Genomic DNA, 25,272 nt, shown 5'->3' with positions numbered 1-25,272 from the left:
TCTCGGAAATTCGAAGTGTCTTTGAGGAACCTGCCCGAGCCTCTTCTGCTGAGACTGCCCTGTTGAACCTGGTCCAGGGTAATTCTTCCGTTGGCGAGTATGCCGTACAATTCCGTACTCTTGCTTCAGAATTATCCTGGAATAATGAGGCCCTCTGCGCGACCTTTAAAAAAGGCCTATCCAGCAACATTAAAGATGTTCTGGCCGCACGAGAAATCCCTGCTAATCTACATGAACTCATTCACCTAGCCACTCGCATTGACATGCGTTTTTCCGAAAGGCGTCAGGAGCTCCGCCAGGATATGGACTCTGTTCGCACGAGGCGTTTCTTCTCCCCGGCTCCTCTCTCCTCTGGTCCCCTGCAATCTGTTCCTGTGCCTCCCGCCGTGGAGGCTATGCAGGTCGACCGGTCTCGCCTGACACCTCAAGAGAGGACACGACGCCGCATGGAGAATCTCTGCCTGTACTGTGCTAGTACCGAACACTTCCTGAAGGATTGTCCTATCCGTCCTCCCCGCCTGGAAAGACGTACGCTGACTCCGCACAAAGGTGAGACAGTCCTTGATGTCTACTCTGCTTCTCCACGTCTTACTGTGCCTGTGCGGATGTCTGCCTCTGCCTTCTCCTTCTCTGCTGTGGCCTTCTTGGACTCCGGATCTGCAGGAAATTTTATTTTGGCCTCTCTCGTCAGCAGGTTCAACATCCCGGTGACCAGTCTCGCCAGACCCCTCTACATCAATTGTGTAAACAATGAAAGATTGGACTGTACCATACGTTTTCGCACGGAGCCCCTTCTAATGTGCATCGGACCTCATCACGAGAGGATTGAACTTTTGGTCCTCCCCAATTGCACTTCTGAAATTCTCCTTGGACTTCCCTGGCTTCAACTTCATTCCCCAACCCTGGATTGGTCCACTGGGGAGATCAAGAGTTGGGGGCCCTCTTGTTCCAAGGACTGCCTAAAACCGGTTCCCAGTAACCCTTGCCGTGACTCTGTGGTTCCTCCTGTAACCGGTCTCCCTAAGGCCTATATGGACTTTGCGGATGTTTTTTGCAAAAAACAAGCTGAGACTCTACCTCCTCACAGGCCTTATGATTGTCCTATCGACCTCCTCCCGGGCACTACTCCACCCCGGGGCAGAATTTATCCTCTGTCCGCCCCAGAGACTCTTGCCATGTCTGAATACGTCCAGGAAAATTTAAAAAAGGGCTTTATCCGTAAATCTTCCTCTCCTGCCGGAGCCGGATTTTTCTTTGTGTCCAAAAAAGATGGCTCTCTACGTCCTTGCATTGACTACCGCGGTCTTAATAAAATCACGGTTAAGAACCGCTACCCCCTACCCCTCATCTCTGAACTCTTTGATCGCCTCCAAGGTGCCCACATCTTTACCAAACTGGACTTAAGAGGTGCTTATAATCTCATCCGCATCAGAGAGGGGGATGAATGGAAAACGGCATTTAACACCAGAGATGGACACTTTGAGTATCTGGTCATGCCCTTTGGCCTGTGCAACGCCCCTGCCGTCTTCCAAGACTTTGTTAATGAAATTTTTCGTGATCTCTTATACTCCTGTGTTGTTGTATATCTGGACGATATCCTGATTTTTTCTGCCAATCTAGAAGAACACCGCCAGCATGTCCGTATGGTTCTTCAGAGACTTCGTGATAATCAACTCTATGCCAAAATAGAGAAATGTCTGTTTGAATGCCAATCTCTTCCTTTCCTAGGATACTTGGTCTCTGGCCAGGGACTACAAATGGATCCAGACAAACTCTCTGCCGTTTTAGATTGGCCACGCCCCTCCGGACTCCGTGCTATCCAACGTTTTTTGGGGTTCGCCAATTATTACAGGCAATTTATTCCACATTTTTCTACCGTTGTGGCTCCTATCGTGGCTTTAACCAAAAAAAATGCCGATCCCAAGTCTTGGCCTCCTCAAGCGGAAGACGCCTTTAAACGGCTCAAGTCTGCCTTTTCTTCGGCTCCTGTGCTCTCCAGACCTGACCCATCTAAACCCTTCCTATTGGAGGTTGATGCCTCCTCAGTGGGAGCTGGAGCTGTCCTTCTACAAAAGAATTCTTCCGGGCATGCTGTTACTTGTGGTTTTTTTTCTAGGACCTTCTCTCCGGCGGAGAGGAACTACTCCATCGGGGATCGAGAGCTTCTAGCCATTAAATTAGCACTTGAGGAATGGAGGCATCTGCTGGAGGGATCAAGATTTCCAGTTATTATTTACACCGACCACAAGAACCTCTCCTACCTCCAGTCTGCCCAACGGCTGAATCCTCGCCAGGCCAGGTGGTCCCTATTCTTTGCCCGATTTAATTTTGAAATTCACTTTCGGCCTGCCGATAAGAACATTAGGGCCGATGCTCTCTCTCGTTCCTCGGATGCTTCTGAAGTTGAACTCTCTCCGCAACACATCATTCCTCCTGACTGCCTGATTTCCACTTCTCCAGCCTCCATCAGGCAAACTCCTCCAGGAAAGACCTTCGTTTCTCCACGCCAACGCCTCGGAATCCTCAAATGGGGTCACTCCTCCCATCTCGCAGGTCATGCAGGCATCAAGAAATCTGTGCAACTCATCTCTCGCTTCTATTGGTGGCCGACTCTGGAGACGGATGTTGTGGACTTTGTGCGTGCCTGCACTATCTGTGCCCGGGATAAGACTCCTCGCCAGAAGCCCGCTGGTTTTCTTCATCCTCTGCCTGTCCCCGAACAGCCTTGGTCTCTGATTGGTATGGATTTTATTACTGACTTACCCCCATCCCGTGGCAACACTGTTATTTGGGTGGTCGTTGATCGATTCTCCAAAATGGCACATTTCATCCCTCTTCCTGGTCTTCCTTCAGCGCCTCAGTTGGCTAAACAATTTTTTGTACACATTTTTCGTCTTCACGGGTTGCCTACGCAGATCGTCTCGGATAGAGGCGTCCAATTCGTGTCTAAATTCTGGAGGGCTCTCTGTAAACAACTCAAGATTAAATTAAATTTTTCTTCTGCATATCATCCTCAATCCAATGGACAAGTAGAAAGAGTTAACCAGGTCTTGGGTGATTATTTACGACATTTTGTTTCCTCCCGCCAGGATGATTGGGCAGATCTTCTACCATGGGCCGAATTCTCGTATAACTTCAGAGTCTCTGAATCTTCCTCCAAATCCCCATTTTTCGTGGTGTACGGCCGTCACCCTCTTCCCCCCCTCCCTACCCCCTTGCCCTCTGGTCTGCCCGCTGTGGATGAAATTTCTCGTGATCTTTCCATCATATGGAGAGAGACCCAAAATTCTCTCTTACAGGCTTCATCACGCATGAAGAAGTTCGCGGATAAGAAAAGAAGAGCTCCTCCCATTTTTTCCCCTGGAGACAAGGTATGGCTCTCCGCTAAATATGTCCGCTTCCGTGTCCCTAGCTACAAGTTGGGACCACGCTATCTTGGTCCTTTCAAAATTTTGTGCCAGATTAATCCTGTCTCTTACAAACTTCTTCTTCCTCCTTCTCTTCGTATTCCTAATGCCTTTCACGTTTCTCTTCTTAAACCACTTATCATCAACCGTTTCTCTCCCAAATCTGTTCCCCCCACTCCTGTTTCCGGCTCCTCGGACATCTTCTCCGTCAAAGAGATTCTCGCATCAAAAAAGGTCAGAGGGAAAACCTTTTTTTTAGTTGATTGGGAGGGTTGTGGTCCAGAAGAGAGATCCTGGGAACCTGAGGACAACATCCTAGACAAAAGTCTGCTCCTCAGGTTCTCAGGCTCTAAGAAGAGGGGGAGACCCAAGGGGGGGGGTACTGTTACGCCGAGCGCTCCGGGTCCCCGCTCCTCCCCGGAGCGCTCGCTACACTCTCCTCACTGCAGCGCTCCGGTCAGATCCACTGACCCGGGGCGCTGCGATACCGCCTCCAGCCGGGATGCGATTCGCGATGCGGGTAGCGCCCGCTCGCGATGCGCACCCCGGCTCCCGTACCTGACTCGCTCTCCGTCGGTCCTGTCCCGGCGCGCGCGGCCCCGCTCCCTAGGGCGCGCGCGCGCCGGGTCTTTGCGATTTAAAGGGCCACTGCGCCGCTGATTGGCGCAGTGGTTCCAATTAGTATGTTCACCTGTGCACTTCCCTATATCACCTCACTTCCCCTGCACTCCCTTGCCGGATCTTGTTGCCATCGTGCCAGTGAAAGCGTTTCCTTGTATGTTCCTAGCCTGTGTTCCAGACCTCCTGCCGTTGCCCCTGACTACGATCCTTGCTGCCTGCCCCGACCTTCTGCTACGTCCGACCTTGCTTCTGTCTACTCCCTTGTACCGCGCCTATCTTCAGCAGCCAGAGAGGTTGAGCCGTTGCTAGTGGATACGACCTGGTCACTACCGCCGCAGCAAGACCATCCCGCTTTGCGGCGGGCTCTGGTGAAAACCAGTAGTGACTTAGAACCGATCCACTAGCACGGTCCACGCCAATCCCTCTCTGGCACAGAGGATCCACTACCTGCCAGCCGGCATCGTGACACCACACACCTATGGGGGGGGCAGGCTGAAACATTTTATCCACGTCTGGTCCATGATTACGGCAGATGCGTGGATACTGAACACAGTGGCAGGTTACCAAATAGAACTCCAGTCCCTGCCAGACATGAGGTTTACACACCAACCTATTCATTTCTCGGACATAAACATATCCCTTATAGACGAGGAGCTTCAGGAGCTCCTAGACAAACAAGCGGTACGGGAAGTAGACCCCTTGTCACCGGGGTTCATAAGCAACCTCTTCTTAGTCAAGAAGAAGGATGGCGGGTACCGCCCCGTAATAAACTTGAGGAACTTAAACCAACATGTGACTTACCGTCACTTCAAGATGGAGGGCATCCATCTGTTACGCGACCTTCTATGCATAGGAGACTGGCTAGTGAAAATAGATCTGAAAGATGCTTACCTCACAGTCCCTATGCATCTGACCTCACAACCATTACTAAGGTTTTGGTGGGGCGATCGCCTGTGGCAGTTCACTTGCCTTCCATTTGGCCTGTCGTCCGCCCCTTGGTGTTTCACAAAGTTGATGAAACCCGTTGTGGCAGCTCTCCGGAGCAGAGGGGTACGTCTGATAATTTATCTGGACGACCTGCTCATCATGGCCGGCTCCAGAGAACTGGCCAGATTACACTGTCATTGGACGGTATCTCTGTTAGAAGAACTAGGTTTTCTCATAAACCTCAAAAAATCGGTTCTGTCCCCAACACGAGAGATGGAGTTTTTGGGATTTTTGGTGGACACCAGAAGAGCTGTCCTTTGTTTACCCAAAACAAAACTGGCCCTCATTCGCAAAGAAATCAGAGCAATCCTACGCAAGGGTCAAGTATCCTTGAGAGTGATCGCTCGCATGGTCGGCTTGTTGGCGGCTTCCATTCAGGCGATCTTTCCGGCCCCGCTGCATTATCGGGCACTACAGCGCCTCAAGACCCTTCATCTTCGACAAGGCTTACGTTATGCAGACGAAGTGACTCTTTGTCCGGAGTCGGTCGAGGAGCTACGTTGGTGGCTCTGTCACGCTGTGGAGTGGAATGGCAAGACCATTTTCAACTCTTGTCCAGACGTGATCATAGAATCCGACGCGAGTCGGCAAGGCTGGGGAGCCCGCTGTGGTCAGGACACAACAGGCGGGATTTGGTCAGAAGAGGAATCTCTTCTCCACATCAATGCTCTAGAACTTTTGGCAGCATTCTTTGCGGTCAAGAGCTTTCTATCACAGAGGTCCAATTGTTGCGTACTTTTACGCATGGACAACATAGCAGCGGTTCAATACATCAACCGCCTTGGGGGCTCGAGGTCCAGGGTGTTAGCGGACATAGCGTCCGACTTCTGGCATTTTTGTCTGTCTCGCGACCTTATTCCTATTGCGGAATATATTCCAGGAGTCTCCAATTCCGTGGCAGACTGGAATTCCCGTTACTTGATCGACTCCAGCGACTGGACGCTGGACCGGTCAGTCTTCCTGTCACTTCAGGATCTTTGGGGTCCATTCTATATGGATCTTTTTGCCTCGCGACTCAATCGACAATTACCTCGGTTTTACAGTTGGAGGCCGGATCCAGAGGCGTCAGCTGTGGACGCTTTCTACCAACGGTGGTGGAAGGGACGCATTATGCATTTCCCCCCTTTCCGATGATCACCAAGGTTCTTCTCCAGATCCTGTCTCAGAAAGCAACGGTAGCATTGATCACCCCATGGTGGCCGACTCAGCCGTGGTTCCCCCTTCTGTTGGGGATGACGATAGATTTCCCCAGGTTGTTACCCCCTCTGCCTCATCTACTCTCGATTCCGAACAAGGGTCTTTACCCTCTAGTTCTGGACGGCAGCCTACCTCTCCTTGCTTGGTTGGTTTCGGGGTGCCGACATCAGGTAATGATCTTTCTGAATCAGCTAGAAATCTCCTCGCCCTGGCCTGGGCCCCAGGGACTAGATCGGCGTATCGATCTGCATGGGGACTCTGGGTGGGTTGGTGTGATCAACGGGAGATTAGTCCCGTTCAGGCACCTGTGCAGGCGGTAGTCAACTACCTAGCCGACGCATTCGATTCAGGCAAATCTTATAGTTCTGTAAATGTTTATAGATCAGCTATTTCTGCATACCACTATCCGGTGGATTCCTTACCGGTGGGCAAACATCCTTTAGTTTGCAGACTCTTACGGGGAATCAAATTTAAGCGTCCTCCTCGCCCTAAATATCAAGCTACGTGGGATGTTTCCCGCGTGCTAGATATGTTTTCTTCATGGGAAGATAACAAGGATCTTTCTTTGAAGCTTCTTTCAGTAAAACTGACCGTTCTCTTATGTCTGGTCTCTATCAAAAGGGTATCGGATGTTCGAGCTTTAGATGTCTCTCGGCGTCAATTCTCGCCTGGAGGTGTTCAGTTTTCAGTTGTCCGCAGGACTAAGACGGGTCTTCAATCCGTCTTTTATCCGTTTGTTCAGGCTCATCCCAAACTATGTGTGGTTCGATGTCTTCAGGAGTATGAGACGTGAACAGCACCTCTCCGATCTACTAGTCATACTCAATTACTCATCTCTTATGTCCAACCTCATCTCCCGGTCTCCTCGGCTACATTGGCTCGGTGGGTTCGTCTAGCCATGGAGATGGCGGGGATTGATGTATCCTTATTTGGCGCCCACTCCTCTAGAAGGGCTATGGCCACTAAGGTTGTTATATCAGGAGGTTCTCTGTTGGATCTCTTACTGGCCGCCGACTGGTCGTCCCAGACCACTTTCCGTCAGTTTTATTTTCGACCCGAAGAACATGTCTCTATGTCTGTTTTATGATTCTGATTCCTACTTATCTTGGTAAGCTTTGAACTTGCAAGATATGAGCCTCCTGTCTGATATATAAATCGAGATTTTCCTAGCTAATGTGACGGAAAATATTAGTTATATGAAGACAGGAGGCGAGTATCTTCCCTCCCGACCCAACCCTATCATGGTGTTCTTTTTTGTCTTTCCATGTTATTGAAGAGAAAGTCTTCCACCTTCTGCAAGGAGGCTGATATGTTCCTGATCCGTTGTTCATCGGGTTTTTGTTCCAGTTCGTTCAGGTCACGGCGGTCCTGTTGACCACGTTGTCAAGAAGCATCATCAGGTGGCAGTTCCTGTTCTTCATATGGAGTCTGCTGTGCTGGATGCCGCATAAAGAAAGAGGAGGAGATGTCCCAGACAGCCCTTTATATAGGAGCCAGTCGAGCTAGGAAGGGTGAAGAGAGTCCAAAGGGCTGCTGGGAGTTGTAGTTTTGAAGATTTTTTCTTTAATATACGTTTAAATTGTATAAAAAATTCTGCTATGGGCATTAAAGAAGAAAGATTAATGCAAGATACTCGCCTCCTGTCTTCATATAACTAATATTTTCCGTCACAGTAGCTAGGAAAATCTCGATTTATATCCTGTATTATACACCAGAGCTGTACTCACTATTCTGCTGGTGGGGTCACTGTGTACATACATTACATTACTTATCCTGTACTGATCGTGAGTTATATCCTGTATTATACTCCAGAGCTGTACTCACTATTCTGCTGGTGGGGTCACTGTGTACATACATTACATTACTTATTCTGTACTGATCCTGAGTTATATCCTGTATTATACTCCAGAGCTGTACTCATTATTCTGCTGGTGAGGTCACTGTGTACATACATTACATTACTTATCCTGTACTGATCCTGAGTTATATCCTGTATTATACTCCAGAGCTGTACTTACTATTCTGCTGGTGGGATCACTGTGTACATACATTACATTACTTATCCTGTACTGATCCTGAGTTATATCCTGTATTATACTCCAGAGCTGTACTCACTATTCTGCTGGTGAGGTCACTGTGTACATACATTACATTACTTATCCTGTACTGATCGTGAGTTATATCCTGTATTATACTCCAGAGCTGTACTCACTATTCTGCTGGTGGGGTCACTGTGTACATACATTACATTACTTATTCTGTACTGATCCTGAGTTATATCCTGTATTATACTCCAGAGCTGTACTCATTATTCTGCTGGTGAGGTCACTGTGTACATACATTACATTACTTATCCTGTACTGATCCTGAGTTATATCCTGTATTATACTCCAGAGCTGTACTTACTATTCTGCTGGTGGGATCACTGTGTACATACATTACATTACTTATCCTGTACTGATCCTGAGTTATATCCTGTATTATACTCCGGAGCTGTACTCACTATTCTGCTGGTGGGATCACTGTGTACATACATTACATTACTTATCCTGTACTGATCCTGAGTTATATCCTGTATTATACTCCAGAGCTGTACTCACTATTCTGTTGGAGGTGTCACTGTGTACATACATTACATTACTTATCCTGTACTGATCCTGAGTTATATCCTGTATTATACTCCAGAGCTGTACTCACTATTCTGCTGGTGGAGTCACTGTGTACATACGCTAACTTCGCCATGCCATTTCAGTGTGCTCCGCTGACCGCTGCCTGCCAGAGCTGCCACTGACACAAGGAGAGTGAGAGAGCCTGCAGCAAGAACAGATTTGGAGGTATGAAAGTGCTCCTGCCTCAACTATTAGGTAAAAGTGTAACTTTGTTGTAGACCCCTTTGTCCATCCCTGACCTCTCTGTTCTGCTGATGGAATCTATGTGTACAGCCAATCACTGCACAGTTCACATTCAGCTATGGAGACACAGTCATCTACATATATAGTGATTCCGGGGTCTGTATTATGGTGGGGTCTAATTCTGGGGTCTGTATTATGGTGGGGTCGGATTCTGGGGTCTGTATAAGGGGGACTAAGCAATTAACTTAAGGGGGGTTGAGCTAACAAGGGGGAATGAGCAAGTAAAGGGAGATGAATAAGTATGGTAAGGGGGGCTGAGCAAGTAAGGGGGAAGCTGTAAGAGGGGATGAGCAAATGGGGGGCTGAGCAAGTAAGGGGGGCTGAGCAAATAAGGGGGGAAGGCTGAGTAAATAAGGGGGATGAGCAAATAAGGTGGGCTGAGCAAGTAAGGGGGAAGCTGTAAGAGGGGGATGAGCAAATAAGGGGGGCTGAGCAAATAAGGGGGGCCGAGCTAATAAGAGGGGGATGAGCAAATAAGAGGGGGCTGAGCAAATAAGGGGGGCTAAGCAAGTAAGGAGGGGGCTGAGCTAATAAGGGGGGGCTGAGCAAATAAGGGGGGCTGAGCAAGTGAGGGGGTTGAGCAAATAAGGGGGATGAGCAAGTAAGGTAAGGGGGAGCTAAACAAGTAAGGAGGGCTGAACTAATAAGGGAGGACTGAAAAAATAAGGGGGGCTGAGCTGTAAGAGGAGGCTTAGCTAATAGGGGGCTGGGCAAGTAAGGGGGCTGGGAAAGGAAGGGGGAGCAGAGAAAAGAGCAAGTAAGGAGGAGCAAAGGAAATAAGGGGGGACCGAGCAAGTAAGGGGGGGGGGGTTTGAGCAAACAGGGGAGTATTAGCAATTAAGGGGGGCTGAGCTAATAGGGGGGCTTATCAAATAAGGGGGTGCATAGCAAGTAAGGGGGGCTTGAGCAAACAAGGGAGGCTGAGCAAGTAAGGAGCAGCAGGGCGTTGAGCAAGTAAGGGGAGCAGAGCAAGTAAGGGGGAGCAGAGCAAGTAAGGGGGAGCAGAGCAAGTAAGGGGGGCTGAGCAAGTAAGGAGGGGGCTGAGCAAGTAAGGGGGGGCTGAGCAAGTAAGGAGGGGGCTGAGCAAGTAAGGAGGGGGCTGAGCAAGTAAGGAGGGGGCTGAGCAAGCAAGGGGGACTGAGCGAGCATGGGGGGGCTGAGCAAGAAAGGAGGGGGCTTAGCAAGTAAGGGGGGCTGAGCAAGTAAGGAGGGGGCTGAGCAAGTAAGGAGGGGGCTGAGCAAGTAAGAAGGGGGCTGAGCAAGTAAGGGGGACTGAGCAAGTAAGGAGGGGGCTGAGCAAGCAAGGGGGGCTGAGCAAGTAAGGAGGGGGCTTATCAAGTAAGGGGGGCTGAGCAAGTAAGGAGGGGGCTGAGCAAGCAAGGGGGACTGAGCAAGCAAGGGGGGGCTGGGCAAGTAAGGAGGGGGCTTAGCAAGTAAGGGGGGCTAAGCAAGTAAGGAGGGGGCTGAGCAAGTAAGGAGGGGGCTGAGCAAGTATGGAGGGGGCTGAGCAAGTATGGAGGGGGCTGAGCAAGTAAGGGGGGGCAGAGCAAGTAAGGGGGAGCAGAGCAAGTAAGGAGGGGGCTGAGCAAGTAAGGGGGGACTGAGCAAGTAAGGAGGGGGCTGAGCAAGTAAGGAGGGGGCTGAGCAAGTAAGGAGGGGGCTGAGCAAGTAAGGAGGGGGCTGAGCAAGTAAGGAGGTGGCTGAGCAAGTAAGGGGGAGCAGAGCAAGTAAGGAGGGGGCTGAGCAAGTAAGGAGGGGGCTGAGCAAGTAAGGAGGGGGCTGAGCAAGTAAGGAGGGGGCTGAGCAAGTAAGGGGGGGCTGAGCAAGTAAGCGGGGGGCTGAGCAAGTAAGAGGGAGCAGAGCAAGTAGAGCAGAGAGCAGAGCAAGTAAAGGGGGCCTGAGAGCAGAGCAAGTAAGGGGGACCTGGGCTAGAAAGGGGGAGCAGAGCATGCAGACAATGCGGTTAGACCTTACCAACCAGAGATTGCAATTTGCAGAGGGAGCCAGTGGAGCGAACAGTACGGCTACACATCATCTACCTGAGAAAGCAGTTTGCAGAGGGAATGAGTGGAGCGAGCAGTGGGCTACTTTACCTACCTGTGAGTGCATTTTGCAGAGGGAGTCTGCAAAAATCTGATTTCTTTTTTTAAATTAAACATGTTCTGCACAGTGCGTGTGTGTGTGTGTGTGTGTGTATATATATATATATATATATATATATATACACACACACGTTTTAAAAATTGCTCCCCCACTTTTGTCACTGGCCCCCCATGTTCCCCCCCCCCTAAATATGAATGCTGGAGACGCCACTGCCCACATGCGAACCACGTAATGCCGCTAACCATCTGCCCCATCTCCTTCTGATCCTGCTGGCCCCTCTCACGTTGCGGGGCTCGCTTGCGAGCCCCGCTCTGTTCCTCTTCTTCTGCCCCTCTCTGTCAGCTTGTGCCCCTCTCTGTCAGCCTCTCTTCTGCCCCTCTCTGTCAGCTTCTTCTGCCCCTCTCTGTCTTCTGCCCCTCTCTGTCAGCTTGTGCCCTTTTCTAAATTTAAAGGGCCAGTTCACCAATAATTGGTGCATGTCCCAAACCTACCCTATTTAATTCCGGCACTTCCTCCTGTTCCCTGCCGGATCATTGTGCCCTAGTTGCCAAGAGAAAGCGTTTATAATGTGTCTTGCCTTGCCGTGTATATGATCCCTGCCTTCTGACCTCCTGCAACGTGACCTGACCTTGCTCCTGTGCTGCCTGCCTTCTGACCTCCTGCTACGTGACCTAACCTTGCTCCTCTGCCGCCAGCCTTCTGACCTTCTGCTACTCGACCTGACCTTGCTTCATTGCCGCCTGTCCTGACCTCCTGCCTGTCCTGACTATGTCTGTGCCTCATTCCTCCTGTGCATCGCTATACCTTGGCTGCCTGTGGGGATGAGTTGTGCCAGGGATAGCGACCTGGGAGCCACGTAGCAAGTCCATTCCGCTTTGCGGCGGGCTCTGGTGAAAACCAGCGGGACCTTAGTACTCCACTCCCTGGTACGGCCCAAGCCATCTTCATCACAGGTTAGTGGATCCACCTACCTCAGTCGTTACAGGTTACTTTATAGCCTTTGAGGACTGTTAATATATATATATATATATATATATATATATATACATACATTTTTATTTTTTATTTTATAGTTTCTACACATTGGACTTCGGGTACTGTTGTCCTTTGGCAATTAACCTCGGGCTATTTTATTTATTTTCCATTTTTTTAATTTATTTATTTTTCAATAATTTTTATTTTTGACTTGTTGATCTTCGCAGTTCCACCAATGCTCTCTGTTGAGTGATTCCTGATGGGAAATTGTCACTGTCTAATGCGGGTCTCTGTTGGATTGGTGGAGGATCAAAAGCATTTGAGTACATTTTTCTTTCATCCCACCCTGAGCACATTCAAATGGTTTAGGCCAGTGGTCTCCAAACTGTGGCCCTCCAGATGTTGCAAAACTACAGCTTGCAGCATCCCTGGACGCATGCCCGGACAGCCAACAGCTGTCCGGGCATGCTGCGAGTTGTAGTTTTGCAACATCTGGATGCCCACCGGTTTGCAGACCACCGGTTTAGGGTTTCTGTGATGCTTGATGGATGGATATGGTGACTACTGGAGACTTCGGAGGACATTAATTTCTGCAATTATCTCCCTGTATGGAGAAGCAAAAATTGCCATGAGTTATTGTTGGGGCATTATTTTTTACCACACAGACAGCTTGAGATTACATTTCGCATGCCTTATTACATTGGCGGGTGCTTAGCATGCTAATAATTTAATGGGCTGTTGAAATTCGGGTGATAAATGAGGGTATTTCTCGGCGTGTGAAGTTCTTGCAGTCATCATGGGCGCTGAATTATTGAAATACAAAGTTAGATTATTAGTCATATTCTCCTTCACTGTCACCCAAACACGCTTTAATTATACATAGCAATAGCTGGAAACAAAATTCTCTTCTGATAAGCTACCCAAAATAACAAATATATTAAAGAGACAGTGCAGAATTTCAGAGAGGCATGGCCAAGTGTCCGCTATGTCCCGGGGCCGCAACACCTCAACGCCTATTTAGCCCGCGCACACATCATCAATGTGTATTTAGGAGAACGCCAGTCTGATTCTGAACCTGTCTCACCCACGTGTATGACGTAATACACACTGACGGCGCATGCACTGGCTAATTACACAGGGCCGCTGTGGGCAGGCAAGGTCCATGAGTCAATCAACAGGAAGAGTGGATGTGATGTCAGCCCACAGCGGCCCTGTGTATTTAGCCAGCGCATGCGCTGTCAGTGTGTATTTCGGTGTCTACCAGTCAGATTCTGAATCTCTCTGACCCACGCATGCGCCAAAATACACATTGACTGTGAATGCGCTGGCTAATTACACAGGGCTGCTGTAGGCAGGCAAGGCCTATGTGTCAGTCAACAGGAAGAGCGGATGTGATGTCAGCCCACAGCATCCCTGGGTATTTAGCCAGCGCATGCACTGTCAGTGTGTATTTCGGTGTGTGCCAGTATACCCATTAGATTCTGAATCTCTCTGACCCGTGCATGCACCATGATAAACATTGGGGAAGATTTATCAAAACCTGTGTAGAAGAAAAGTTGACCAGTTGCCCATAGCAACCAATCAGATCGCTTCCTTCAGTTTTGAAATGGCATAGCGGTTGGTGTTAAAATCCTGTTTTAGGGTACGTTCACACGTACGCAGATTTGATGCACAGGATTTTCTGCTGCAAATTTCAATGTAAACTAAATGACAGAGCACAACTTCTAATCTGCAGCTACAAATCCTGTGCATCAAATCTGCGCAGGATCCTGTATGTGTGAACGTACCCTTATGGATCTTATTGTCAAAAACAGTGGCTTGAGGTTCTTGTAATCTACTGGAACGTGTTGCTAGTTTAACAAGACTAGAAGACGTAACAGATACTTTTTAAGACAGAATGGTCAGCTATGCCTCTCTCTGCTGATCTCACCTGTTCTCATCTCTTCCTGTTGATTGACTCATAGGACTTGTCTGCCCACAGCTGCCCTGTGTAGTTAGCCAGCGCATGCGCAGGCAATGTGTATTATGGCACACGTGCAGTGAGTTTGTAGTGAGTCAGAGAGATTTTAAATCACTGGCAGACTGGTGAGCGCCGAAATACACAATGACTGTGCATGCACTGACTAGATACACAAGGCTGCTGTGGGCAGGTGAGGCGAGCCCTGTGTGTCAATCAACAGGAGAGGTAGGTGTGACATCAGCTTAGAGGCGTTGTGGCCCTGGGGCATAACCAGCCAAGTTTAAGCATGCATGGGATAGGAATAAGGCTATCCTTCATATAAGATAGGCATAGGCATAAGGCTATCCTTCATATAAGATAGGGATAGGCATAAGGCTACCCTTCATATAAGATAGGGATAGACATTAGGCTATCCTTCATATAAGATAGAGATAGGTATAAGACTATACTTCAGATAAGATAGAGATAGACATAAGGCTATCCTTCATATAGGATAAAGATAGGCATAAGGCTATCCTTCATATAAGATAGGGATAGACATAAGGCTATCCGTGATATAAGATAGGGATAGGCATAAGGCTCTCTATCATATAAGATAGGGATAGGCATAAGGCTATCCTTCATATAAGATACTCCCAAGCAAATTCCAAAGGAACAGTACACCATGTAGATCTGGGGGTTGCCAGCGGTGAAGAAGCCCGGTCAAGGCAATTCACACCTCCGAAGTAAACCCCGCGGTAAAAGCCGCTTGAGAAAGGTTGCATGGCAGCTGAAACGTCGCTTGCTTTGTGTTAGTATGAAATAAACCACAACCTTTTGCACCTTATCCATTGAGTGCCGCGGTTTACTTCATATAAGATAGATATAGGCATAAAGCTATCCTTCATATAGGAAAGGGATTGGCATAAGATAGAGCCAGGGACTATTCATAGTATTCAGAATATTGTGCAGACTAGATGGGCCGAATGGTTCTCATCTGCTGACACATTCTATGTTTCCACATACTCCGGTTGCAAGTTTGATTCCAACTTTTCCTATACTACAAAGTTCAGCATACATTACATATTTCATTAAGAACAGTCATTTCTACAAAGCAGTTTTTTGGTTTGCAAGCAGTGAGAACTGGTCTGTCTCGGCAGCTCATAGAGAAGAGTCTTAAGCAGGGAATTGCCAATCCCGGTCCTCTGGCCTACGCCTATTATAAGAACCTATGGAACTCACAGAGGTCCATAAGTTCTTATAATAGGCGTAGGCCTGAGGACCAGGATTGGCCATTAATGGTATGAGTTTGATTGTACTGATTTGTCTTAAGGGTGTATTTTCTGGAAAAGAAGAAGTTGTGGTGGGTGTGGGGCTGGGCCCATGTGTCAAGGTGCCCAAATTTCCCCAAGGGGCTTTTATCATCTTATTGTTTATGACATATCCTGAGACCCTCAACTATCAGGAGAACAAACACTCCAGGACCCAGCAGATGCCAATACCATTAAAAACCAAGAAGACCAGTAGCCTAAGTTCCTCACTTCCCTCTGAGTTGTCGGAATAGCCGAGCTGCATCATACTATGTGGACATGCCATACATTTTGACTTATAGGGATCCACATCGAGCAGACTTCTTCAGAGTCATTTCAGTTCTACAGGGCTATCATCATCATGGAGCTCCTCAAAGTAAAACCTCTGTACACGCCTCGAGTGTTTTATTCTATTACAAGTCATGAAACACATGTATTGAGAGGAAGAGCGGAGATGTACAACGCATTTCAAGGTCTCAGTGGGGATAGTAAAGTGGCACTTACCCATCTTAACCAAAGTGAAAAGTGACAAGTATTAAACAAGAAAGCGGGCAGGATAAAATGTAACACAAATGAATGCATTCCCTTATCATTCAGCCCAATGCGTGGACTTCTGCCAAACAGTAATAGATCCCAACTCCGGAATATTGTACAAAGCCTCTCTGTCAATCCTGCGGGCATGAGCAATAGAATAATCTAAAGGTACATTGGAGTTATGAATTATATGTCTGCTCTGAATTACACCGCTCATTGTTACGTATGAAAGGGAATGGAACATCAGAAAAATAACAAGTTTATTCAGTCAGGTTTTTATTACAAAAATATTTTTACTTGTTTTATTTTGTCATGTCACTATCTATAAACACAGTCCTGAAGATTTTCACACTGGACACATGCAATAGGCTGTTAATTTTTCACTTGACAGCTTTGCTGTGTAGACTGGGACAGAGTTAGAAGAGTCATCTCATTATCATCAAAATATGTTTATGCACTGGATAATTTATGTAAATTTTTTTCTGTGGCAGGTTGTATGAGAATTAGCTTATGCTCAGGCTTACCATGTTGAATTCAGCAAAATTATCCCTGGAATGAATTATGTGCTCCTCGTGGGGGCGCGGACAGTGCTCCATCCATATTCAGCACTTAGCAATATTCACTGCCCCCTATAGAGAATGAATGGAGCACTGGCCATAAAAAATTTACCTCTCATAAGGTCTGATTACTTGGACCCCCACCTATTAATTGTCATCTCCTATCCTGTGGTTAAAGGATAACTTCTTTAGATAGTAATATCCCTTTAAGAACAACAAAGTAAAGATAATAGAGTGACTGACCAAAAACACAAAGCCCCGGCCTCAATTCTATAGGCAATCTAATGATAGAGTAGAAAAAACAGATGCGAACAAAGAGGTCTTCAAACTTGACACAGTTACACCAATTTTGTCAAAATGAAAAGTCCAGCAACAGATTGTGAGAAAAAGATGGAAGGCCCCAAAAAGTGTAAGCCAAGTTAAAGGGGTATTCCAGGATTTTTGGCTCTTTGAATGTAAACGGGGGCAGCAAAGTTGGTCTAGTTACTAATATAGTTTATTTACCAGTGTTTGGTGGCTGGTATCAAATTTCTTTGTCTTTCCTTTTACGGGAAGTTCATTTTTTGCAACCTTCAAAATGATTGTTGTTTCGGACCCTTTCCAGTTTGCTGTGCGGCCCGAGACATTGCATCACTAGACAGGTGCTAAAAGTGGGCTTTGGCTGCTTTGTCTGTTTTGTGTGAAGCCATTACCCTGATGAAGTGGCGCACATGTGCCTGTATTCATCTTCACACAGATCCACAGCTTGTGTGTCAGGTGATTGTTGGCCAAGTCATGTGATCAAAGAGAGCGGTGGGTGGGGTGACAGATGTGTGGGAGGGAAATAAGTCACCTCCCACCTTGAAACAAAGGATCCTGGGGATTGTAGTCTGAGGGAGACCACAGAAACAGGAAGTAGTCAGTTCTTCAAAACAAGCCAGCAGAGTAATGGGGAACACAGGACATGGCCATTTACCACCAACACAAGCACAGATCCTTGGTAAACATGTCCATTACTATATGACACTTGATCACTAAAGTCACCATATGTTTAATAACTCCTTTAAACAATGTAAAGGCAATCAGGCCAAATATTTACAGCCTGTATGTAAACTTCTGAGCCATAATGAATGTGATAAAAGAAATCAAAGCTAAGTTTGAATACATGTGGCTAAGGTGTAGGTAAGCTTGTGACTTCGTAGGACACACGTAGGCTTCGGCAGCAGCACAAATAATTTTTTACCGAAATTCCTTATTTATTACTCTGCACCTGAATATTGTTCTTTAAATTATTTACCAGGGACAACTCATCAATAATGGAAAGAATTCTCCAAAACTGTGTTCTGAGCAATTACAATGAAATATATTCAATAGCTCAGAGCCTGAAGGACCTGGATCCTACAAATTGTCTTCATTGTTAACAGGAGATGTAACATAATAATACCAGAGTGTAGACCCCCCAGTACAAGACCCCACTGCAGCTATATAACATACAGATCTTTAATACAGCACCTGATCAAAATATGGGCTGTGTTGTAGCACTGTATACCTACCATTTTACCCGATTTTTATATAGAATACTAAAAACTGGTATCAGTCCTTCTCCAGACCCCTCTGATCCCCCCAACCCTCTTTGTCCCCTCCTTCTACAGATGCCTCTGACCCCCCAGACCCCTCTGTCCCCTTCTCCTCCAGACGCATCTTACCCCCTCAGACACCTCTGTCCCTTTTCCTCCAGATGCTTCTGATGCCCCAAAATAACTCTCCCCCCTTCTCCATATGCCTTTGACCCCCCAAACCCCTCTGTCCCCTCCTCCTTCAAACACCTTTGATCCCACCTAAACCCCTCTGTCCTCTCATCCAGATGCCTCTGACCCTCCAAACCTTCTGTCCCCTTCCCAGACCTCTCTGTCCCCACCTCCTCCACATGCCTCTGACCCCCACAAACCCATCCCCTCCTCCTCCAGATGCCTCCTACTACCCCCCAAACCACTATGTTCCCTCCTCCTCCAGACCCCTGAAATTCCCCAAACCCATCTGTTCCACTCCTCCTCCTGACTCCTCTGACCCCCAGACCTCTCTGTCCCCTTCTTCTCCTAATTTATCTGACTGTCCAATATCCCTTAATCCTCCTGATTTCTCTGCTCCATCCACCGCCAGACCCTTCTGAAACCCCAAACACCTTTGATCTCTCCTCCAGACCCCTCTTACCCCCTAGATCCCTCTGTCCCCTCCTCCAGATGCATGTGACCCCCCCCCCCCCCACCTCTAGACCCTCCTGACTCTTCTGCTCTCTCCTCCAGACCCCCCTCTCTCTGTTTCCACCCAGGGCCCCTTTTGTGGTCTATCTCACCTTGTGGCCATCATGACATGGTGCACTGGGGGCACGGTGGTCTTCAGGCAGGCATGGGGAGGCAGGATCTGGGTGGCTTCTCTTCCTCCTCAGAGTGCGGTAACTGAGGCATGGGCACACCAGGGGCTGTAAGAGACCCCCAGCAGCCCCTGCTACTCCAAAGTGGCATTGTCTCTGCCCCAGCTAATAGGCCTTGGGGTCAGGGGCTGGACACAAGTGAGGCACCCTCTGGTGCACAGGCTGAACAGAACGGGCAAAGCCTCTGAGGTGGTTTTTTTGTTTTTTAAAAGTTCGGTGTCAGGGCAGGTGGATGACCCGGTGTGCCCAATGGGCAGTCCGGCCATGGGTGTTACTATTCTCACGCACGCACGCCCCTTAATTACACCCCCTCCCTCCCCCCCCCCCCAGGGGTGGACTGACAACACTCAGGGCCCCCAGACCAAAAAAAAGGCAAGGGCCCCTGCTAGGCTCTGTAGCTCGTCAATCTTCTGCCATGCTCCTATTCCACCCAAATCCCACGCACAATAAATTAAAATTTATATATGTAAGAAACACTTTAACGTAGGTAAATTTCCATGACCAATAATACTGGTCTACAAGGAGTAAATATATACCACCACACAATAACTGGATAATACCGCCATACTGTACTGAATAAAACCACTATACACAGACCAGTATACTATACAGGATCTGTATACAATATAAGTGATTATATACAGGACCATATGGCGGTAGATATTAGCTGTACACAGGATGTGTATACCATATAAGTGATTACAGTTACATTTTGGGACTCACAATTACGTTATTTCTGATCAGCGGCGTCCTCTTTCCTTTTCTTCTCTGTCCGGATAAGACCGCCATGTGGATCTCTTAACATCTGCAGGAAAAACATGTCAGACTCTGCATATATTCAGTGCCTTCCTGTACACAATCTTTCCATCTATAGGCCCACAAACTGTAATAATGCCCTCCTTGGTGTCCTGCACAGTAAAAGGGCAGGTAGGTAAGTAGCCAGGTAACCCCCTCTCTCCCATAGGTATATGCAGAGTTACACCCCCCCTCTTTCCCATAGGTATATGCAGAGTTACACTCCCCCTCTCTTTCCCATAGGTATATGCAGAGCTACGCTACACCCCCCTCTTTCCCATAGGTATATGCAGAGTTACACCCCCACCTCTTTCTCATAGATATATGCAGAGCTACACCCCCCTCTTTCCCATAGGTATATGCAGAGTTACACTCCCCCCTCTTTCCCATAGGTATATGCAGAGCTACACCCCCCCTCTTTCCCATAGGTATATGCAGAGCTACCCCCCTCTTTCCCATATGTATATGTGGAGCTACACCCCCCCTTCCCCATAGGTATATGCAGAGCTACACCCCACCCTTCCCCATAGGTATGTGCAGCGCTACACCCCTCTCCCTCCCTTTTCCATAGGTATATGCAGAGCACCCCCCTCTCCCCCCCTTCCCTATAGGTATATGCAGAGCCCCCCCCTCTCCCCCCTTCCCTATAGGTATATGCAGAGCACCCCCCCCTCTCCCCCCTTCCCTATAGGTATAGGCAGAGCACCCCCCCTCTCCCCCCTTCCCTATAGGTATATGCAGAGCACTCCCCCTCTCCCCCCTTCCCTATAGGTATATGGAGAGCACCCCCCTCTCCCCCCTTCCCTATAGGTATATGCAGAGCACCCCCCTTCCCTATAGGTATATGCAGAGCAGAGCACCCCCCCTTCCCTATAGGTATATGCATAGCACCCCCCTCTCCCCCCTTCCCTATAAGGATATGCAGAGCACCCCCCCTTCCCTATAGGTATAGGCAGGGTAGATAAAATAAAAAAAGGATGCTCACCTGATATCCCACGCAGCGATCTCCTCAGCTGCAGGGCCACGTCTTCTCCCCTCCACAGTACAGGCGCCGGATGAGTGACGTCACCGGCGCCTGTACTGCGTGCTGCATGGGGGCGGAGGTCACGTCTCCTCTGTGTAGCTGCAGATGCAGCTCACACAGAGTAAACACCTTCTCCTGTATGTGCGTGTATCGCACATACAGGAGAATGTTGCGCTGTCTGCTGGGGATCTGGGACAAGTGTCCCGGACCTCAGCAGTGGCGGCGGCGACGGGTCAGTCCGCCCGTGGCACCCCCCTTGAGAGTGGCACCCGGGGCGGGCCGCCCCCCCCCCCCTTGGTATGCCACTGTACTACATAAAAATTCCCAGAGTGCTTCTTTCAGCACAGTGTGACTGTTTTTGTAACTCCCATGTATTCAAATTAAAATAAATCTGTACATTTTGTGGCCACCATTAACCTTATGCAGGAGACTCACATTTTCCCAACAGGTCCCCAATCTATTAATTATTTATGACATACCCTATGGCTATCCTTCAGGATAATCTTTATACTGTACATTTTTTGTCCACTATGAGGTATCTATATGGGAAAAGTCCACCAAAACACAATATAAGCATGTGGTCTCAAACTGTGGCCCTCTAGATGTTGCAAAACTTGAACTCCCAGCATGCCTGTGCGGTGGCCCAGTACGGGAAGTATTACCCCGTACCTTCACTGTCCTGTCAGGCAGCATCCTTCAGTGTCCTCAGGGCCCTCTTACATTAGTTTCCCCATTGTAAATGTGTTGTACTCTATAAAATGTGTTATCGCTTTAAGAGTTATACCATGTGATATATCATGTGATTGTTACCCAGGAGGTATCAGTGACCAGGTGATCCCATGAGAGACCTATGGGCTCCCTGCTAGTCTCCCCCATATAAGCCCTGGGTGGAACTAGCTTCGCTCTCTTACACCAAGTCTTTGCTGAGGTCAGTCGTGTCTAGTGTGTGTGTCCAGAGTATTGGAGGCCTCAAGTCAAGTCCTGCAGCCACAGTCAAGTGCAAGTAACATAAACCTGCAGCATTGTCCGTCATCAGTCAAGTCAAGTCAGTCCCTGTCATCTGTCAAGTCAGTCTCTGTCAAATTGTCAAGCAACGTGGTCTACACCAAATTGTCTAGTCCTACTACAAGTATCAGCAAGCCCTTAAGGTTTCTGAGTCACTGGTCACCTCCTTGTGCCCTGGCTGAACTGCATAGACTTTCCCAACTGTCTACCTCCAGTAAAGCTACGGTTGTCCGTAACTTGGCGTCGGAGTCTTTGTTGCCCCCCGTGCCTTGCCCAGGATCCAGCGGTATACCTTTGGGTGGTTATAGGCTAAACCACACCCTGGCGTCACGAATACAAGGGTTTAATGCCATCTGCCCCTAGGGTAACCACATCTACCCTGCACCTCACACCCCACCACCACACCAGACAGCCGTTAGCTGGGACCTTTGGGGAGTCAGGCCTAGATTGTCCTATTGGACCAGTGGTCTCAAACTGTGTCCCTCCAGATGTTGCAAAACTTCAACTCCCAGCATGCCCGGACAGCCGTTGGCTGTCCGGGCATGCGGGGAGTTGAAGTTTTGCAACATCTGGAAGGACACAGTTTGAGACCACTGATATAAACCGAATATCACCCAGAAATCTTGTGTTCTCCCTTATGCACCTACTTAAAAAATTTAAGAGCCCAAAAAAACAGGCACAGCAGAGCACGATTCCGAAAGCAAATATTACAGACGTGGAAGGTGTGATATTTGATTTTCAGAGATGTGGGCCAGATTCTGCTGAAATTTGCCAAGCGCATCTAAAACAAACACTTCTGAGATAGTTCTTCAAAGTCGGGCCGTGTGCCAGACAGAGTGAGAGGTGGAATATGCCGAGATCAGCGGCGCAGCAGCCTGAATCCAAAACCACGCACGGGGAGAAGTGATGTTCCCTGGAAGATAGGAAGGAAAAGGAACATCTCAGCAAAACTGCGAGAACATTGAGCCGACATACGGAAACCTTCAGGTGGAAGGGATCCTTAAAGGGGTATTCCAGGAAAAAAACTTTTTTTTATATATATCAACTGGCTCCAGAAAGTTAAACTGATTGGTAAATTACTACTATTAAAAAATCTTAATCCTTTCAATAATTATCAGCTGCTGAAGTTGAGTTGTTCTTTTCTGTCTGGCAACAGTGCTCTCTGCTGACATCTCTGCTTGTCTCGGGAACTGCACAGAGTAGAAGAGGTTTGCTATGGGGATTTGCTTCTACTCTGGAAAGTTCCCGAGACAGGGGTCGTCAGAGAGCACTTAGACAGAAAAGAACTCAACTTCAGCAGCTCATAAGTACTGAACGGATTAAGATTTTTTTAATAGAAGTAATTTACAAATCTGTTTAACTTTCTGGAGCCAGTTGATATATAAAAAAAAGTTTTTTTTCCTGGATAACCCCTTTAAAATCAACTGGTGCCAGAGAGTTATACAGATTTGTAAATTACTTCTATATAAAAATCTTAATCCTTCCAGTACTTATCAGCTGCTGTATGCGCCAGAGGAAGTTGTGTATTTCTTTCAAGTCTGACCACAGTACTCTCTGCTGACACCTCTGTCCATGCCAGGAACTGTCCAGAGCAGGAGAGGTTTTCTATGGAGATTTGCACTTACTTGGAACAGTTCTTGGCACAGACAGAGATGTCAGCAGAGAGCACTGTGGTCAGACTGAAAAAAACAACTCAACTTCCTCTGTAGCATTCAGCAGCTGATAAGTACTGGAAGTATTAAGAATTTTATATAGAGGTAATTTACAAATCTGTTTAACTTTCTGACACCAGTTGATATATATATATATATATATATATATATATATATATATATATATATTAAAAAAATGGTTTTCCACTGGAGTACCCTTTTAAAAGAAATAGGATGCTTGGTGTATAGTATTTATAAATGGGTGGGGAGCAGGAATATATGAACTAATATACACTCAGCAGAGGTTCTGCACCTTTTTATGACTTATACATATGCCAACCAGAAAATATCAGGAGAAGAGTCACTGAAGCACACTATGCATGTAATGTGCTCAGACATACTACTGCCAACCTTGTGCAGGTCCTATACATTACACATAGATATTGTCTGTCTATGTATCTATCTATGTATCTATCTCATATCTATCTATCTCATATCTATCTATCTCTCGATCTCATATCTATCCATCTATCTCATATCTCTCTATCTCATATCTATCTCATATCTATCTATCTATCTCATATCTATCTATCTCATATCTATCTATCTCATATCTATCTATCTATCTATCTCATATCTATCTATCTATCTCATATCTATCTATCTCATATCTATCTATCTCATATCTATCTATCTCATATCTATCTGTCTATCTATCTATCTCATATCTATCTATCTATCTCATATCTATCTATCTCATATCTATCTATCTCATATCTATCTATCTCTCGATCTCATATCTATCCATCTATCTCATATCATGAATACCTGAATAGTCCCTGGCCCTATCTTATATGAAGGATAGCCTTACAGAGGGGATCAAAAGTTTGGGCACCCCAGGTAAAACATTGTATTAATGTGCATAAAGAAGCCAAGGAAAGATGGAAAAATCTCCAAAAGGCATCAAATTACAGATTAGACATTCTTATAATATGTCAACAAAAGTTAGATTTTATTTCCATCATTTACACTTTCAAAATAACAGAAAACAAAAAAATGGCGTCTGCAAAAGTTTGGGCACCCTGCAGAATTTATAGCATGCACTGCCCCCTTTACAAAGCTGAGACCTGCCAGTGTCATGGATTGTTCTCAGTCATCATCTGGGAAGACCAGGTGATGTCAATCTCAAAGGTTGTCACGATGCCGGCTGGCAGGTAGTGGATCCTCTGTGCCAGAGAGGGATTGGCGTGGACCGTGCTAGTGGATCGGTTCTAAGTCACTACTGGTTTTCACCAGAGCCCGCCGCAAAGCGGGATGGTCTTGCTGCGGCGGTAGTGACCAGGTCGTATCCACTAGCAACGGCTCAACCTCTCTGACTGCTGAAGATAGGCGCGGTACAAGGGAGTAGACAGAAGCAAGGTCGGACGTAGCAGAAGGTCGGGGCAGGCAGCAAGGATCGTAGTCGGGGGCAACGGCAGGAGGTCTGGAACACAGGCTAGGAACACACAAGGAAACGCTTTCACTGGCACAATGGCAACAAGAGACGGCGAGGGAGTGAAGGGGAAGTGAAGTATAAATAGGGAGTGCACAGGTGAACACACTAATTGGAACCACTGCGCCAATCAGCGGCGCAGTGGCCCTTTAAATCGCAGAGACCCGGCGCGCGCGCGCCCTAGGGAGCGGGGCCGCGCGCGCCGGGACAGGACAGACGGAGAGCGAGTCAGGTACGGGAGCCGGGGTGCGCATCGCGAGCGGGCGCTACCCGCATCGCGAATCGCATCCCGGCTGGAGACGGTATCGCAGCGCACCGGGTCAGTGGAGCTGCCCGGAGCGCTGCGGTAGCG

The 25,272-nt window shown here is 47.7% G+C and overlaps 1 protein-coding gene across 8 annotated transcripts in view; it reads left to right on the top strand.

Annotated features, from left to right (window-relative positions):
• The window catches only part of NOX4 (NADPH oxidase 4), a 298,783-nt gene that overhangs the window by 11,870 nt on the left and 261,641 nt on the right, over positions 1 to 25,272 (top strand). For 5 of the 8 annotated variants that reach the window (XM_056561416.1, XM_056561413.1, XM_056561414.1 and 2 more), the window contains one exon: positions 8,965 to 9,046. The exons of 2 other annotated variants lie outside the window; for them this stretch is intronic. Coding sequence is in view for 1 of the 6 variants with exons in the window: in XM_056561409.1 (XP_056417384.1) it covers positions 11,188 to 11,223 (36 nt within the window). In the remaining 5 variants the exon portion in view is untranslated. Of the gene's footprint in view, positions 1 to 8,964; positions 9,077 to 11,121; positions 11,224 to 25,272 lie in introns of those variants that run through there. One more of the 8 variants, XM_056561409.1, reaches the window with a different exon arrangement.

The sequence above is a fragment of the Hyla sarda genome, chromosome 2 (genome assembly GCF_029499605.1).
Source record: "Hyla sarda isolate aHylSar1 chromosome 2, aHylSar1.hap1, whole genome shotgun sequence".
Taxonomy (NCBI): Eukaryota; Metazoa; Chordata; class Amphibia; order Anura; family Hylidae; genus Hyla; species Hyla sarda.
The sequence above is the reverse complement of the archived record's forward strand: the minus strand, read 5'-3'. Positions and strand labels throughout refer to the sequence as shown.